This window comes from Dromaius novaehollandiae, chromosome 2, assembly GCF_036370855.1.
Source record: "Dromaius novaehollandiae isolate bDroNov1 chromosome 2, bDroNov1.hap1, whole genome shotgun sequence".
NCBI classification, from domain to species: domain Eukaryota; kingdom Metazoa; phylum Chordata; class Aves; order Casuariiformes; family Dromaiidae; genus Dromaius; species Dromaius novaehollandiae.
In genome coordinates, this window is record NC_088099.1 from 64,395,458 (window position 1) to 64,412,501 (window position 17,044).

The window sequence follows — 17,044 nt, forward strand, 5'->3', positions numbered from 1 at the left end:
CCATTCAAAAGCTCGGGTAAGTATTTCCCCTGACAGAGCCTCGGAGGACGCTTGGGCGGTCTGCACCCCTCGCCGGCGCCCGGGCGGCCGCGGAAGTTTGCAGCGCCGCAGGACGCGGCTGGGGCGAGGCCCGCCCTTGCCCCCCGCCTTCCCTGCCGGGAGGGCGCAGCCGGCCGCCGCCCCGCGCGGGGGGGGGGCGGGCGCGCTGGGGGCCGCGCAGCGGCGGCGCTGGGGGCCGCGCAGGGCGGCGGGAGGAGCGCGCTGGCCCGGTCGCGGCCGCTCCGCAGCCATGTGAGGGCGAGGGGCGGCGGCGGGAGCCCGCCCCCTTCCCCGGGGCCCGCGGCAGGTGCGTTTGCTTGGCCGGGCCCCGCAGGAGCAGGAGGAGGAGAAGGAGGAGGAAGGGCAGCAACAAGCTGCCGCCCGCAGCCCCGCGATGGGAGCCGGGCTGGCAGCGCGCCGCGCTGCCCCGAGCCGGCTGCGGGGCTGAGGCGGCTCTAGCGCAGGTAGGGGGGAAGCGGCGCCGGGGGGGCGCGGGGTGGGGGGGCTGATCCCCCCCCTTCCCCGGGGGGCGAGGGAGGTGCGGCCCGGCCCGGAGGAAAGTTTGGGCAGGCAGCGCCGGGGGAGCCATCGTGGGGCGCGGAGCGGGGCGCTGCGGCCGCTGGCAGGGCCGGGGAGGCAGGCAGGAGGGAGGGGGGGAGGCTCTTAAATGGCTCCGAGCAGCGGCCCCCCGGAGGTGAGCTTGTGTCGGGAGGCCGGAGCGCCTTCGCTCAGCGCGGCTGAGGTAGCGTATGCGTTTTCGGGCGTAACGCGCGGTGTTTTAAAGTCAGCGGCTGCGAAACTCGTGGGGGATTTGGGGCTGAATAAGCCTCTGCCGCAGAAACTCCTCACGGCTCTGCTTTGCGTTTCAGACGCGGGAAGAGAAATGCGGCGCTTGTGCGGGTAGTTCTGAAAAGGTGCAGTTTCTCTCTGCTCACTTTAAGGTGCTCGCTGCGACTTGTCTAGAGAAAGAAACGCACTCGCTGGCAGGTATGAGAAAAAACGCGCTTCAGAATGAATAAAAGGTTAAGGAAAACTATCGTGCGTACAGTCAGCAACTAGGATTGAACTGTCTGCTTTCTGTTCTGGACTCTACCGTGGTTTAGGGAGCTCCATTTAATTCAGCATGTGTCCTCTTCACGTGGCGTCATTTGAAAGGACTTATAACCCCCAAATGTTGTGATTTTTGTATGTACCTGCTGTTGCAAATCCTAACTCCCCAGAGTTGCGGGAGCCGAGGAAGCCCGGGTCCGTACCCAGAGCCCTGCTATTTATAAGGCTTCAGAAAGCGGGGGAGGAGGAGGAGGAGGGATGCAGCACAAGGCTGTTGTTTGCCTTTTGCATAAACTACCGAGGGAGGTTGCATATTGTTGGAGATGTGGTGCTGGTGCGGGCGAGCAGGGGAGAGCCGTGCCCGGGCTGAAGTGTGCCTGATCGCTCTCTTTGCAGGAAGTGTGGCGTTGTGCAGCGGTTCCCTCCGATGTGAACGCAGTGTCCCCTGTGGGATGCGGTAGGTGATGCCCAGCTCTACTGCAATGGCAATTGGAGCTCTCTCCAGTTCTCTCCTCGTAACCTGCTGCCTCATGGTTGCCCTCTGTAGCTCCACCATACCCGTACAAAAGCTGGCCAAGGCTCAAGACAAACAGGAGATAAAAGCCAGCCAGGAAAAGAGGGATCACACGTCAGCAAGGGACAGTCAGACGGGCTCCGGGAAAATGAATGAAATCAGCAGGAGCGGGAGGGAGGAGGGCACCAGAGACTGGAAGGGCAAAGGAAACAGGAACTACTCAAACAAGGAGTCTTGGACTAAGCAGAAGCAGGCTTGGAACAGCCAGGGGACGAGCAGTAAACTGGGGGGCATTCAAGTGCAGGAGCAAAGGGATGCTGCTGCTGAGGAGCCCCAGGTGGCCGAAGACGCGTCCCTGCCCAAGGCCGTGGCCAGCATCACCCCTGAGCCCCCAGAGGAGTACGCCTACCCGGACTACCGTGGCAAAGGCTGCGTGGACGAGAGCGGCTTCGTGTACGCCATCGGGGAGAAGTTTGCGCCGGGGCCCTCCGCCTGCCCCTGCCTGTGCACGGAAGAGGGGCCGCTGTGCATCCAGCCCGAGTGCCCTCGGCTGCACCCGCGCTGCGTTCACGTGGACACCACGCAGTGCTGCCCCCAGTGCAAGGAGAGGAAGAACTACTGCGAGTTTCGGGGGAAAACCTACCAGACCCTGGAGGAATTCATGGTGAGGTTGGAAGCAAAGTCATTTCACGGGTCATTCTGCCATATAAAGCCATGTTATATTCTTAAAATGCTTTCTCCATGTTTTGGGGTGCCCCCCCCTTCTCATTTTTTCTATTAATACTGCATCTGCACTGCTGTAAAATGTTTCCCTTAAACATGACCTTTCTTGCTCAGTGATACTGTAACATTTAAAAATGAGTGGGCTGGTCTTTATTAAGTCCACTGGTATTTACAGTAAAAAACGTTACTTGAAGTGATGCTGCTTGGTGTTAATGGGGATGTTATGGGAATTCCTAGCACTGCATTTGTTACCTTATTTTACCTTATGTTAACTGTGCAACTTCCACCTTGCATAAATCAAGTAGTGTTTGGGGGGCTGATTTTCTATTCCTAGTAATCTGTCAGCACCAGCACCTTTTTCCTACAGCTCATTTCTCTTTTTCTTTTCGTCTCTTTAAGCTGTGCTGTCAAGATTATGTAATGTTTTCTCTCTTATGGGCCTTGTTCTTAGTAAGAGCATAGTTCGCAGTCTGGATTACAGTGATAATTTAAAGCTTTAATCTTTAGAGACATCCTTTTTAAGTAAGGCCTTTTTAGCACCATTATGCAAAGTCATTATCAGTGAAAATGCAACTTGTGCGTTACAGCGCACTGAAAAGTTTTGGAGTTGGGGATGGGTTTGTTGTTGCCTTTTATCTTGCCCTTTTCCCTTTAAGTATCTTATCAGAGCTGAGCTCTTTGTGCAGGCTCTAAGTATTTCCTTGGGAATGTCAGTTAGATACAGGTCTGCATCACAACCTGTATGGCAACACACCTGAGTTTTGAGTGGCTGAATAGGTTGAGGGGAGTGGGAAATCCGGTTCAGAGGTCTGGCAGCTTGAGCCCCTCTTGAGGTGCAGGAAAAAAGTTGTCTTTGCAAAGGCTGTAAATAAGTTCCCACCTCTGCTCTCTGTGGCATTTGTGCATCCTTAGAAACTTATTTCTGTTCTAGATGTCTTTCCACATTCTTCAACTTCTTAAAAAAAAGAAAGAAAGAAAGAAATGAAGGAGTGGTATTGCTCTCTCCAGAATAAATCACAATGTTTTCCCCTTGCTGTCTCTTAGGTGGTCGTGTGTGGAGCACTAGTGGTTTTCAAAGCACGACAGAGGGCAGTGGCTCAGCCTCCCGTTTCCCATGTCACCCTGAAGTATGCATGCAGCTTTAGGGCAGCAGTTCTCTACTTTAAAGAGAGAGGAGGAGATGCTTTTAACAGTGGATAGGCAGTGTGACCTTTTCAGAGATGGGCTATGAAATCCTTCCTTTTCCAGCAAAGGTAATTCTGAAGGGCAGCCGAAACAATGATGCTTCTGCACATCTTGTCTATAGGTTTCAGTATCAAAGTTTTAAAGACTTCTCCCTGTGCTTTATTCGTGCCCCTCTAAAACCTTCTGTATCTCTGCCTTTATACAGTGTTGTTGTATTAATGGCTGTAAAGCAAATCTAAAATGCCTTATTGTGTTAAATGTATAGTAGAAGGATGAAACCTTAAAGATATTTCAACATGGCTGGCAGCCTTGGTAAAAAAGGCATGCTAAACAGTGGTATTTACAGAAATGTTGCTGTGAAGAGACTTTGGCTTTCAACTTTATTTTTAACCCCACTGTGGCTTTAGCAGCTGTGTTGATGCCTGCCTATAATGAAACATCATTTCCCATTGATGCTTTGTGTTAATCAGAATTGGAAATACGAGTGGGAATGGATGTACGCTCGGGACGCACAAGGAAAGCTGTGGATGCAGTTAGGCCAGGGGAATTGCAGCCTATGTATTTTGACACATGAGGACCTTGATTTTTAGCTGGATTCCAAGTCAGTTTGCAGCACTGTGAGCACGAGGCTGCAAACAGGCGTTCGCGCGCCACCGCAATCAATTGAGATGTCGGGCGAAGTAACGCACAGGTGTCGTCAGATTGCTGCTGAGTGGGAGCAATTGCAAATGTAAATAATTGCACACAGTTTCAAGGGCCGTTTTGCAAGTTTAAGGCTGACTGTCTTACGGAGGTTGCTAATATGCTACCTCTTGATTAAGGTCAGGGGAGGAATGATAAGTGGATAGCGATCTGGGGGGTTTTTTCTACGTGTCTGCATGCATACCGACTCTTTGTGGGGAAGAGTGTCAGACATCGCTGAAGGGAAAAAAAAAGATGAGCTCCTAACTTTTAGGAGAAGTTATCTGTGCAAATCATTATGTGTAAGTGTGCATGCAAGTCTGGAGTTTTGCTTAGGTAAAATTCGTGTATAGGTTGACATGCCAAAAAATGTCCATAACAGAAACAAGTGCTAACTCAGGAGCTGGGTTTACCAGGCAATGGAAGGTTTGATGTGTTTCTTCTCTGGCTTATAGTTCTTCCTGCAGCCTGTGCGTGCATGTGTGTGCGTGTGTTTTTCCTTTTCAAAAAAAACACATGCACGTTCATGGGGGGAGGGGGAACAGATGTGGGAGGAAGGATGAGATCTCATTAAGCTGTCATGAACAGCCTCCACTCTTCTCTGATGGAGATATCGGGATGCAATACAGCAAAACGATCATGGGATCCATATGGGTGGTAATGGGAGCAAAAGTCTTCATTGGTGAAATGTGATTAGCATAAAATTCTGCACCGGAGCTGAGGGGTGCTGAGCAGATTCTCTACTAGATGTGTTTTGATCTTACAGCGTCATTTAAAAATGCAGGCCAACTTATAAAGTAACAGCCTTGGAAGGGCCATAAATCATTTCCAGAACTTTATGAAAATGTAACTGAAGGTGACTAGCAACTAATTGTATTGTTTGGGAAAACCCTAAATTTTTGAAAATTATTGCATTGCTTTTTTTTTTTTGCTTTTTTTTAAAGAATCTCTAGCATATCATAATGTGTATATAGTTATGAATAACACTCATAAATCTGGAAGTCAACAAACTCAACTGGATTTTGAAATATCTATGATACTTTGAAGCCATAGAGAAATAAAAACAAGGTTGATGCATTTATTTCTTGTCAGCTTAGCCCTGTTCACATGCTCCTGAAAAGTGAAAGTGGAAAGAAAATACTACTAGAAATTCCAGTGCAATAGCAAATCAGCTTAGGATTATGAATTCTTTTTTTAAAGTAGTCTTTTTCAAGTCTCAAGAAATCACATATAGATTGTATGGGCTTTGTTTTTTATTTATGGGTTAATTTTTATTTTTAATGAATGTTTGCTATGGGAGAAGTGGGAAGAGAAAGCTAAAATTATACTTTGCACTGGAACTTCAACCACTGTAAGTTACTTGTCATATCTTAATTATGACAGTTTATACTAGTTGTTGGCTAAACCAAGCTATAGCTTTTTCCATGAGCCACTAGGGGGGAAATCTACCCATTTACCTTTGTGCGTTTGCTTTTTTACTACATCTGCAGCTCCACAGTGAAATATTTATACATCTGCTCATAGACTTCCCTTTAAACAGTTCTAAAGAAGTTGTGGTTTTGTCATCTCTACACCATTTTCTGCAGGTTTTATGGCTGCCTGGTGAATACTTGAAGCTTCGGTGTCTCTCCTCGTCTTTGCTCAAGTTTTGCATAGGCAGAGCTACCGCTGTCGTATAGTTAATAACTTCAAACATAGACCTCGCATGCTTTTACAGAGTGATGGTATTGTTAGGCTTTAGAGACAGATTGATAGGTCTTATTCTTTCCAGTCCAGCCTGGCTCAGTCAAACATACAAAGTGCGGGTTATGCTAGACCAGTCATTCCCCAATGAACCTGTAGGATGTTCATCACGTCGGCTGGCCTTCAGGAGCAGAGGAGAGGAAATAAAGGACCAAAGATGTCTTTTCATTCTGATTTATTTAACCACTGTTATATATATACTGCCTTATTGTCTCTTTGGTGATTGTGCCTCCAAGTGTTAAGATGCCATTAAGATGAGGAAAGAAGTGGTGTTTTTCTACAGTTCCTGCTGCAGCTTGATGATTTATTAAAGGCAACGTGTTATCATTTAGTCCAAAAATACACAAATAAGAGTTGACACGGGTACCATTTTAGCAACTACTGTGGTTCACTTACATGCATGAAAAGAGCTTTGTGAAAATAAGCACGTACAGAACTTACTCGATTCTACTACCATTACTCATATCGGTGGGTTGTGCATGTCATCCCACCGACTTTAGTAAACTGCAAGAGCGCTCTCAGATGTAAAAGGCTGCATTGTAAAATTGGAGAAAAAAAGTGGAGAAACGGTGGATTTCGGAGGATCAGAATCTGCTCTTTGGTTGTGGCACTTGCCTAGGAGGGGGTACTGTCATGGTCGGTGGCTTTCCCACACATTTCCCGTGGGCTCACGTGTGAAGTGGCCACACTGGGTGTAGCTCTGCATTGAACCTTGTTCCTAGATGCTGGGAGGAGGCGCCTTGGGACTGAGGAGTGGCAGAGAACCGCAGGCAGCTCTTCCTACAGCCAATGCAACCCTCTGGGGCAGTCAGGTCAGAGGAGAACATTTTACTCACCCAATAAGAGAAAAACTGAACAAAACAGCGCCTGACAGATGACAGCACTTCCTAAAGGTGCACTTTACAGGTGTACTCCTGTAAGTGCGGGTGTACTTTACAGGTGTACTCCCCTGGTGAACCCCATGCTGTGTTACACAGGAGGAGTGTCTCTGACCCTGCTACTACAATACCACATTAGCAGTGTATTCAGTTGATGAAAGATGTAACTTCAAGTGTGCGCACTATGTAAGAAGGAAATGCATCATTATGAATCATAATTATTAAATCAAAATTAGATTAGTTTACTCTCTCATTTCACAGGGCTTCAATGCTTTTTTTTTTTTTTTTAAGGCTTCTCGTTCTAGGAATTTTAGGCTTCTGTCAAATTTGTACTTCTAGTAAACAAGCTACTTAATTAGAATATGTTTAAATATTGCAGATGAGAGATGTTATTCCTGACATCTGTGTGCTGTCTTGTTTCCTGATTATCATTAGATATTCTAGTTTTTACATCACTTTTAATACTGAGCTGCACAGCCACTAAGTGGAGTTGTGGGAGAGGGAGTATCTGTTGTCCTTGCTGGGCTTGTTGTTGCATCTTTTTCAAGTGATGGCAACAAGTATTGAAACAAACTGAAAGCAATAGATTTGCCTTGTTGAACCCGATCGTTGGAATGAGGTGTAGTAGGATGTCATTGATTGAGTAGGATTCTTTAAAAAAACAACAACAAAAAACCCCAAAAGGGTACGTTTTCGTAATTCAGTAAGTATTGTTTGTATGTATAACTCCAGAGGAAAAGGTTCTCAGTAGTGACTTGCAGATAGTTAGGAGCTCCGATATGCTCAAGCACTCAAAACTTCACATGCTGCTTCAGTCATTACCTGGAATATCTGAGCCTCTTGACTGAGAAATGGGTCAGAAATCTCCTTATCCACTGTGACTGCAGCTCTGCAAGTGAATGTGGCGGTTTATAAATGATTACAAGACAAAGTTGTCCCAAAGCCTGCCACAAAGATCTGTAGTATTGGGCTGTGTTCCTCCTTGTAGCATTTTATCAGGTATGGGATATTCTTATCCTAGGCAGAGAGTAAAATGAGAGAGAACTGGAACTGACTAGCTAGCAAAGGAAGACTGAAATAAAGGAGTAATAAAGGCAGAAAGCAGCACAGCGAAGACCCTATTTAGGCTTTCTGAGCAGAGGGGATGGCAAGAGGAGGTGCATGAGTGCCCAAGCAAGGGATAGTGCTGGAAGGTGGGAAGAGAAGTGGCAAAGCCCCGATGAGCACTTAGTAGGAGATAACACAGTGCAAGCAGCAGCACTTTTAAACTTCGAAAGCGAGAAGGGTGTGAGAGAGGCAAGCAAGCAGAGCACGAATGCAAGCAAATGATGTGCCAGACTGCCTAAGAAATAGGGAGAAGGAGCTGGATGGCCTGAAAGTTAGAGGTCTGAATGATTCTTTGCCAAGAAGAAATTTTTCTGGATTAGGAGTTATTCCTTATGTTGTTGGAGAAATACAGAAAATGGCTTATCTGGCAGCAGCTGAAATCCAGAATGGCAATGGGTCCGTGAAGTAAATGGTTATTCCAAAACCCAGAATCTGCACAGATTATGAATTTAGAGGACTGCTAATAATAAGATTCAACCACACTTTCTTCCTCTGCTCTGAGCATGAATACCAGTGTGTTCCTGGAGCGCAGCAATGAGTTTTACAGTATAGCATCTATCCATCTTTAGCCCTTTTGCTTCCCTCTCCCTCCAACTCTTTGTGTGGTGCAAAGCCACCAGAGATGCAGCATGCAGGGCCTAGGCATGAGCACTGACGAGGACGGCTGGAACGGGACGTGTAGCAAATACAGACCATTACCAGTGCTTTCAATCCTAAACAGGGCCTTGATTCTGTTTTGTTTGGAATGAATTTTATTGGAGTAAGTTGGTTAAGTAATTATCATGGCACTGCTGTTCTACAGAGCTTTTCTAAACTGGTAAAATTTCAGTAGAATAAAAAGCATGACTCTGTTCTTATTGCTTCATCCTTGTTCTTTAGATTTCAATTTCTTTTCTGAAAAGTTTCAAATAATTTAAAAAAACAATCAAATACTGCTAATTTATGGAAATACCTGAATTCACAGGAACTTTTTCCAGACTTGTTAAAGAAAATGATCATTTTCAATAAAATGCAACTTCCTGTTACCAAAAAGCTTTCAAAACTGGAAAAATAGCAATACAAGTTTCCATTAAAAGAAGTTTTACATTTCATGTAGCAAACTTTCTCCTTTTTTTTTTTAACATAAGATTCGATTGCTGAATTACTTTTTGAGCCTCCAATAGATTAAACCAAGTTTAGGTTAAATTATGAACTTATTTTGCTGAAATTTCTCTGATATGGGGTAGGGAGGCTTTTACTTTATTCACATAAAAATCTGAAGTGTTCTTGTTCCCCAAATGCCTTTTACGTTTGCGTGTGGGACACAGATTCAGAGCAGAAGCTGTGGCTTATTCTGCTGCAGTGCTCTAACTTTGCAGAAGCAGCCTCGTTCTCTGCATTACTCAAACCACAAAAAGCATTAGTTTTAAAAGGGGAGGGGGAAAAAAGAGATAAAGGAAAGGACAATGCAGATGGGAAGTTAGAGACTGCGTAGTTTAGGAGAGTATTAAGTGGGAGGATTAAAAGATGAATGGATTTGTGTTTCAGGTTTCTCCGTGTGAGAAATGTCGCTGTGAAGCCAATGGTGAAGTGCTGTGCACTGTGTCAGCTTGTCCCCAGACTGAATGTGTGGACCCAGTATATGAACCCGATCAGTGTTGTCCCATCTGCAAAAATGGTAAGTGATTGCTGCAAAATTAAAAGGGGCTTTCTTGCCAAGAGATCCAAGTGGTGCTGTTCCCTTTTTCAAAAATAATTTCAATTATTTCCTTTTTCCTCCAGCAGAGATGGAAAAGAGTTGTATGTGGGTGGTATCTTCCCAGTGTGAGGAGTCAATTCTTTCCTTGACTGGAGTGGACTTGATTATGACTTGCAAGGATTTTTGTTACCCGGGAATCAATTAGAGTGTTAATAACAGATATTCATGTGGCTTCTGGATGTAAATTCTGCTTAAATTCATCGTGAGTGTGTTTTATATAGCCAACACTGGAAGAAACGCAGGCTGTTCATGATACCATCTTTCAATGTGAGCAGTGAAAGTTACTTTTGTTCACCCTTCTTATTTGTTCCCTTTTCAGAGATTCTTCTCTCTTTTTTTTTTCCTGAGGCAAATCAAATGTACCTTATTGAGCTCATTTAATTTTCATAACTAAATGAATTAAACTCCCCAGTTTAATTGAATATTTTTCGTAACTAAATTAGACAGAAAGTCTCTCTACTCCCAGCAAGGGCTTGCATTAGATCAAAGTCTTGGTCTATTTAGAAGAAAAAATTACATGACACACTAGCTTATCACTTATAAAGAAGAAATGATAATTTATTAATAGAAATGAAAGCTGCAAAATCTCAACTGAAATTATATTTAAAATGAAAAAAGACATTTAAAATTATTCAGATAATTTTCAGCCATATATTCTTTCTCTAGAATAGGTAGGTTCCATTACACTAGCTAAAACAAACTGATTAAAATTGTGGAAAAGCTGGGGGAGGAGAGAGTGTACAGCATATGCTTTCCGCAAATTCAACAGTAGATGATAAGGGATAGTTAATTGCATTGGAGGAGTTTCATTTGTATGGATATAAAAGTAATTGTTTCACATGCCTTAATTGGTTGTTAGGACCCTGGAGGAATTTGTTCTCGGCTGTACAGCTTAAAGGCGCTCTGCTTTTGGAGATGAGGTTGGGCCTTTTTTGAGGCGTTTAGGGACAGTTGCTGAGACAGGCAGGATTTGGGAGTTGGTGGTGTGATAGCTAGCCAGTTCAGAGGGTCCTTTAGCATTGATTGTCCCCAGGAGCCTCCCGGCATGCTCATGGGGACGTTTGCTTCCCATGTGCACCATGCTCTGCTGCAGCTCCCCAGAACGGGGTGACTCGCAGCACAAAAGGAGTCTCAGAGACTGAGTCACAAGCATAATGCATTAAGCCCATATAGTCTTTCCCACTGAATTTCTCCAGAGGCGTTAACGCTGTTGGAGCAATATTGACTTTCTTATCAGTTTGCGTTCTCCTGCAAACAGCAGCACAGCACACTGGTGGCCATCTGCCAGTGGTAGCTTGCCTTTGAATTAAGCTCCTATGACGGCATGGGGCTTGGCTGAGCTGAACACACGCAGTCCCTGAGTTATTTCCCGAGATGGGGCCTCTTTCAAAAATCATACACAAACATGCTTTAGTTGCAACCAGGCTGCTCACTCTCCGAGCACAAAAGCTGAATTCCCTGAGGTCTCCCTACAAGGAAAGGGCCTTCTTGGCCTCAGCATCTGAATCTCCAATATTAATTGCATATCGCTTTGGTACACTGGCATCACTGACCCAGTTTCCAGCCAAGGTGACCAGAGCTGACTGTTTGCAGTGAGCTGGCCTGTCACTTCTGTGCATGTCAGAGAACCAAGAGTGTTTTTTCCTGTTAGCTTTTAGACAAGAAAAAAAAAGCCATTAACAAGAACAACAAAAACAAGATAGTTCAAAAGAGGCTGGGCTTTTCTGGTTCAGCAGCTTTGATGCAGTATCATAAATGCATTTCCAAGGAATCTGAGGAACTGATTTAAAAAATATTAGGCTATTTGCTTTCGGAGCTTGTTCTAAAGTATGGGACATGTACCTTTTGCAAAGAATTTCAGCGAATTGGTGAATGTTTTCAATTAGACTGGAGCAAAAACCTATTGAGAAGGCAAACCCTGCCTGCCTCACCTCATCATATTCAAGCCTACTGGAACAAATGTGCTGTGAATGCAAGTCGGAAAAACAATCATAATACTGTGCTTCAAGGTTGATCATAGCAGTGAATGACACTGACATCATGTTACTAAACCAAAAGAGCTTAGCACGTGTATGTGAAGCTCAGCCACAAAATCTGACAGTGGAAAAGGTGGAGCCAGCTTTGTGGGGGAAACGCTAAAAAGCATACAAGTGAGATGAATGTTTTCACGCTCTGCGTCCTGCCATTTTTGTTGAAATTATCTGTCCTCTGAGCAATAGAGCAAGGAGATGTAGGAGCTGAAGTTGGGTTCTGTACATTTACTGGAATTTGTGCTTTAAAAATGCACATAATCAAAACTCTGATTTCCCTCCCTTTCATGGCTCTCCATAACACGCAGCACTTTCCCAGCTTCCCTGGCCTATAAATTGTTGGCAGTGAACCAAGAGGGTCAGAGCTATATCCATCACTAGTAGCAGCACTTTCAGATGCCCGATTGAAAATTATGCGGGAAACCTAGTGCAGGTCTGTCATTATTAGCAATGGATAAATTTGGTCACTTGGCAGGTATGAGAGACTGTATGTTATGCTTTGTGGGAAGGAGGGGGCATAGCTGATGACTTTAACATGATTCCACAAAAGTGCTGGCAACCACTCAAATGAGGGATGGACAGGTAACTGCGCATCAGGCTTACGCAAGTGTGCACGTGTATGGGTGCGCACTTCTTATTCTGAACATAGTAAGAGCAAGTGAACGGAAAGCTTGCTGCAGAGCGAAGAGCAAAGTCCAATGTGTGAGATGTAATAATCTTCTATATCCCATTCTGTCTGTCAGGAAAGAGGCTAGATATTATAGCTGTGGATCACTGATTTCAAGCAAAAGATGTTATTTTCCTCCTTGTGGACAGGGAATACTTTAAATTACCTTGGTTGTCTGTTCCACTTCTATTTTCAGTATAAGAGCTCTAATAGGCATATGCAGCTGAACATTGCTTTTGCTTGAAGCACGCAGCCTCCAAGAAGGCAGTGGGATTGAGCATGGCCCTGCTCTTGCAAGTGTATTTGTAGGAGCATTAAATTAAAACAATAGCCCAAATGGAGCCTGGAGGGGAAGGCATGGCTGCTAGAACGAAAAAAGCTTTGTTACAAGGTCCCCCAGAGATTTTGTTTCATTATATGGCTGAAAGATAGCCCCAGCTGCAATGAAGTGAATCCTGGTGCCTCCTCAGCTGATGCTTAGCGATTAGTTGCTTGTGTGTTATAGTGTTACTTTTGTGTCTGCAGTAGGCAGAGCTGAAAGTTTCTTACCTGCAAAGGCCCTGGTAGCTTGCATGTAGTGCTTGGAGCTGCACAATCTAAAATACCCATCCTCAGGCCTAAACGCACGCTGGGGTGTCCTGGCTGATTTCAGTGACAGTACAAAAGTGGAGACTTTACTCTGGATGTGGTCATCTTAGGTGGGATGAGTCAGGGCCTCATTTCATATTTAGGTTCATATTTGTGACTGAAATACTTGCATTACTAGGGTGAAATGGTTCAGGTCAACCAGATTATTTTGAGCGGGGAGAGTAAGCAGCAGATGCTTTGTTTTCCCTTATTGCAAGGTTGGATGAGCTGAAATCTACTTTGGTTCCTGTGTGTGCAGTTTTCTGTGTACTTAAGCATAACATGACTTCAGAATGGCTCTGAGTGGTGGATGAGGAGCTCCTTGTGTGTGAAGATGCTCGCAGGGTTGGGGAAAGGTGATTTAAAAAAAAAAAGGTGTAGGATCAGGCAGTACTGTTGCCTTTGTGAGCTGTCCTCGCTCTGAATCGTGATAGAGAGAGGGTGTGATGGGCCGAGGGACCTCCCATACCTTGCTTAGGGTGCTTATTCCAAGCAGATGAAAGGCAGCTGCACCTCGACAGCTCTTGCTTGCACTGAGTCTTCACTGCTCCCTGTAGCCTCAGCTTTGCTCAAGCACCTTGGAGCATCTGACCTATAAAATGTAATGTCCTTCTGCGGTATGATTAAATAAAATATAATATTCCCTCAACCATGTATGGCTTGGTCTCAGCAATGGAGAATGTATTGTAATGCTGTCCTGGTAGAAGTCAAGGCAGGACTATTGCAAACATCAGGAGTTTCACTGCTCTGAGATTTAAATAAGTCATGCCTTTGATTCTCCTCTTTGCCTCTCTCTTCTTTTGTTTTAAATACTGTTTTCAGTCATTCTTTAGCCGACAATTAATACATGACAAAGAAGATGCAGAAGTTTTAAAGTCTGAGAGTGGTTCTTTAACCTACATTAAGCAACATATCAAATCAGGTGGTCATAGCGGTCTCTTCTAGATGTAAAATATGGGCATTGTTATAGGATTTGAAAGTCCAGTTTGTAAGATTGAAACAGAACGTCATTTTGACAAATGAATTTTCATTAAAAAAAAAATCTAATGAACAAGCCATCATTTCAGACTAATCCCAGTGCCACCTGTATTTTGTGTACCAACATGATTTGCTCGTTCTGACCTACAGTTCTGGCATTTAAATGTGTTTCGAGGACAGTATTTGTTCCATGATTTTACGTGCAAGAGCCACTTAGCAGAAGGTGCACGAACTTTCTGCTTTAATTGGCTGTACTTCTCAAAATGATTTATACTAGCAGACTGTTAACCAGGAAATATTAATGTTTCAGTAGGAAAAACACCATTAAAGTTACATAAACAGCTGTATGTGATTAAAATTACCTAGTGACTATGCAGGTAGGTGAAAAGCTGTAGCAGATATTTTGGCAGCTGCTTACTGAAAACAAAGAAATACCAGACTTGTCCCTTTTGGCCAGCAGCTTCAGTGGCCATTTAAAGTGGTTTCCAAATCTGATAGGTGAAGTCGATAAACTCTTAATAGTAATTTTTGTTGTTGGTTTGCTGTTAATGAAGTAGAGAACAAGTTCAGTCTATGTCATCTAAATTCAAGGAACTGCTTTAACCCTACTCCATCTCTTCGCTCCCCTCTCATTTGCTGTTTACTCTGGGAAAGCTCATGGCTAAACAAGGTACATGGGCTTCCAGTGCAGAAATCAGAACTGTTTTATGGCTTTTTTTTTCTCAGATCAGAACCTGTTTTAATGTACGTGGATTACCACCCCGAAGTGGGCTGAGCAAAAATTTGTCCACAAAAATACCTAGGCCCTGCTATTTCCGGCTTACACAGAAGTACGAGATCCAGGGGTGACTTGGTCTTTTCATGCTGATCTGCCTTGGTAGCTCTACGTGTTTTTATTCCCCCTAAGGGTATTTCTTTAGTACATATGTTATGTTGACTTCATGATTATTTAATGGCTATCAGAAAGCTATCAGAGGATGAGAGGGATCTGGCTGAAGACATGGCAAAATTATCTGGTTACCCTGGTCTGTTACTGGAACAAATAATTTCTTTCTTTCTTTTCCTTTTTTTCCTAAACCAAGAAACTGCAGTGTTTTTAGTTGGGGGGTTCTGCTGTCAAAAGGCAGAAGTATCTGTCCCTGAGGATATAGTGCCCTGTCATTCTGCTCGGACACACAAGGACAACCAGAACAGTTATACTAGTATTTAATATTAAAAGTAGTGGTTTTATACTTAGGTAGGAGGATGTAGAATATAGACGAGCCTATTAAAATATAAGCAGTGTATCCTATAGACTTTCTAGCATTCACTTTGCCATATTTTCTCATTACTGGTTACTTCAGTGAGCTCAAGAAATTTTTCTTCTGCAGTCAGTTTTTTTTCCTCGTACCTGATTCTATGGGTTTAGCTCATACATCGAGGCCGAATGCTGCTGTGTCGCTCACTTCCATGGCAACTGCCTGGGGGTTGGGGGGAGAAATCCTCTCACTCCACCGTGGCTCAGAGCAAAAATGTGCCCCAGACAGTTGGATAGCAGTGCCAGTCCCAGGTGCGTGTGAAAAACAAGGTACTGCCTCGTCCTGGTGGAGTCAGAGTGGCATTTCTGTGCATTGTAACTCCTGCGTTGCTAAAAGATGTTTTGCTTCAGCTCCAGGAGCAGAAGGATGGAAATGCTCTCTTTGCTGTCACCAAAATAAACACCAAGATTCTTGCAGGGCAGGAGAATAACTTTTCTGACAATTCTTGTGTTACCAAAAAAAAAAAAAAGAAAAGAAAAAAAAAAGAAAAAAAAAAAAAAAGAAAAAGGAGGTGTCCAATATATCTTGTGCTGCTTGCCAGAGCCATTTCACGTATCTGCCATGCCGTGTAGTCCTGTGAGCTGCTCCAGGTTCAAACAGGAAAGCTCCTTTATGCTAATATCCACCAGGGTACTACAGTAAACTACATGCTATTGCTTGATTTGTCTTCCTTGATAACTGCACATTTTATATAGAGACACATTTGGGGGTTTGCTTGCTTTCCAGGGAAGCAGCTAACCTGTGTTCCTCAAAATGAAGCCATCAGCTATTCTATGAAAAATTTCTTAAAAAGGAAAATACAGATTTTTCAAAGTTTGGAATGCAGTTTTATATAAATGGAATTCACATTGCACTTCCCTCCACACACTGCCTCCCATACACTTTCTTTGCTGTTTGAAGAAAGTTCAGAAAATTAATATTAAGAGATTTGACTGTTTTCCAACAGCCAGTCTCGTTCTTTATGCTATTCATTAGAGAAAGTATTCTTAGCATTAATTGCTCCTTTCTTTTGCTATTGGATGTCTATTTGGATTTTGTATATGTCACTAACTGAAATTGTGCAAAAGGTTTAGGAGGAGTGTATGATTGCAAGGTATGAAATATCTGTGTGTGTCTTATGGTATGCTATATCCATGGAATAAAATTGTGTATCAGTAGAACACTTCTATTTGATTAAATTATGGTCTCGTTAATCCTGAAACTGGCTCTTGCTCAACATCTAGTTACCATAGCTTTATGTATTACTTGACATTAGCTGAGCCAAGTAACCATCCATATGAGCTGTCAGTTGTGGTCTTGGCACATAATCCTGTTTGTACGTGGAAGCTATAGCAATGATCAGGGCCTTTAGGTGCTATAACAACACAAGTAATAGAAGAAGCATATGCCTCATTAGTATTTTGCAGTGCAATTAAAGGGAACAATGAAGAAAGACATATACTTTGTATACTAGCTTTTGTATTCTTTTGTCTTCTTCATTGCTGTTTTACTATGTTAAATCAGGCATCTAGGAATTTGCCTGGCTTTGAGGGGAGAAGGAGGCTTATAGGTAGTGTTGTGGTATACATTAATATATTGGCAATGCATCCCTCTGATAGTAAGTGATATACTCCCAATCTCCTTTTATTTCTAAGTGCAGTGTTATTTTACTTCTAAGCACTTATATTTCACAGGAGGGTAAGGTTTGGGGCAAGGGAAGAGGTGAGTTGACTCAGTGCCTTGCTGACTGCCGGAAGCAGGGAGTTGGCTGCTTTCTTTAGACTAAAGTGTCCAAACTTTGCTCCTT

The 17,044-nt window shown here is 43.9% G+C and overlaps 1 protein-coding gene across 2 annotated transcripts in view; it reads left to right on the forward strand.

The window, feature by feature from the left end:
• Nucleotides 1-201: 201 nt before the first annotated feature.
• The window catches only part of VWC2 (von Willebrand factor C domain containing 2), a 59,542-nt gene continuing 42,699 nt past the window's right edge, over nt 202-17,044 (forward strand). The window contains exons 1-4 of one of the 2 annotated variants that reach the window (XM_026102331.2): nt 202-503; nt 909-1,026; nt 1,486-2,267; nt 9,448-9,577. In XM_026102331.2, coding sequence (XP_025958116.1) covers nt 1,554-2,267; nt 9,448-9,577 — 844 coding nt within the window. In that variant the 5' untranslated portion in view covers nt 202-503; nt 909-1,026; nt 1,486-1,553. The remainder of the gene's footprint in view (nt 504-908; nt 1,027-1,485; nt 2,268-9,447; nt 9,578-17,044) is intronic. The other variant, XM_026102332.2, reaches the window with a different exon arrangement.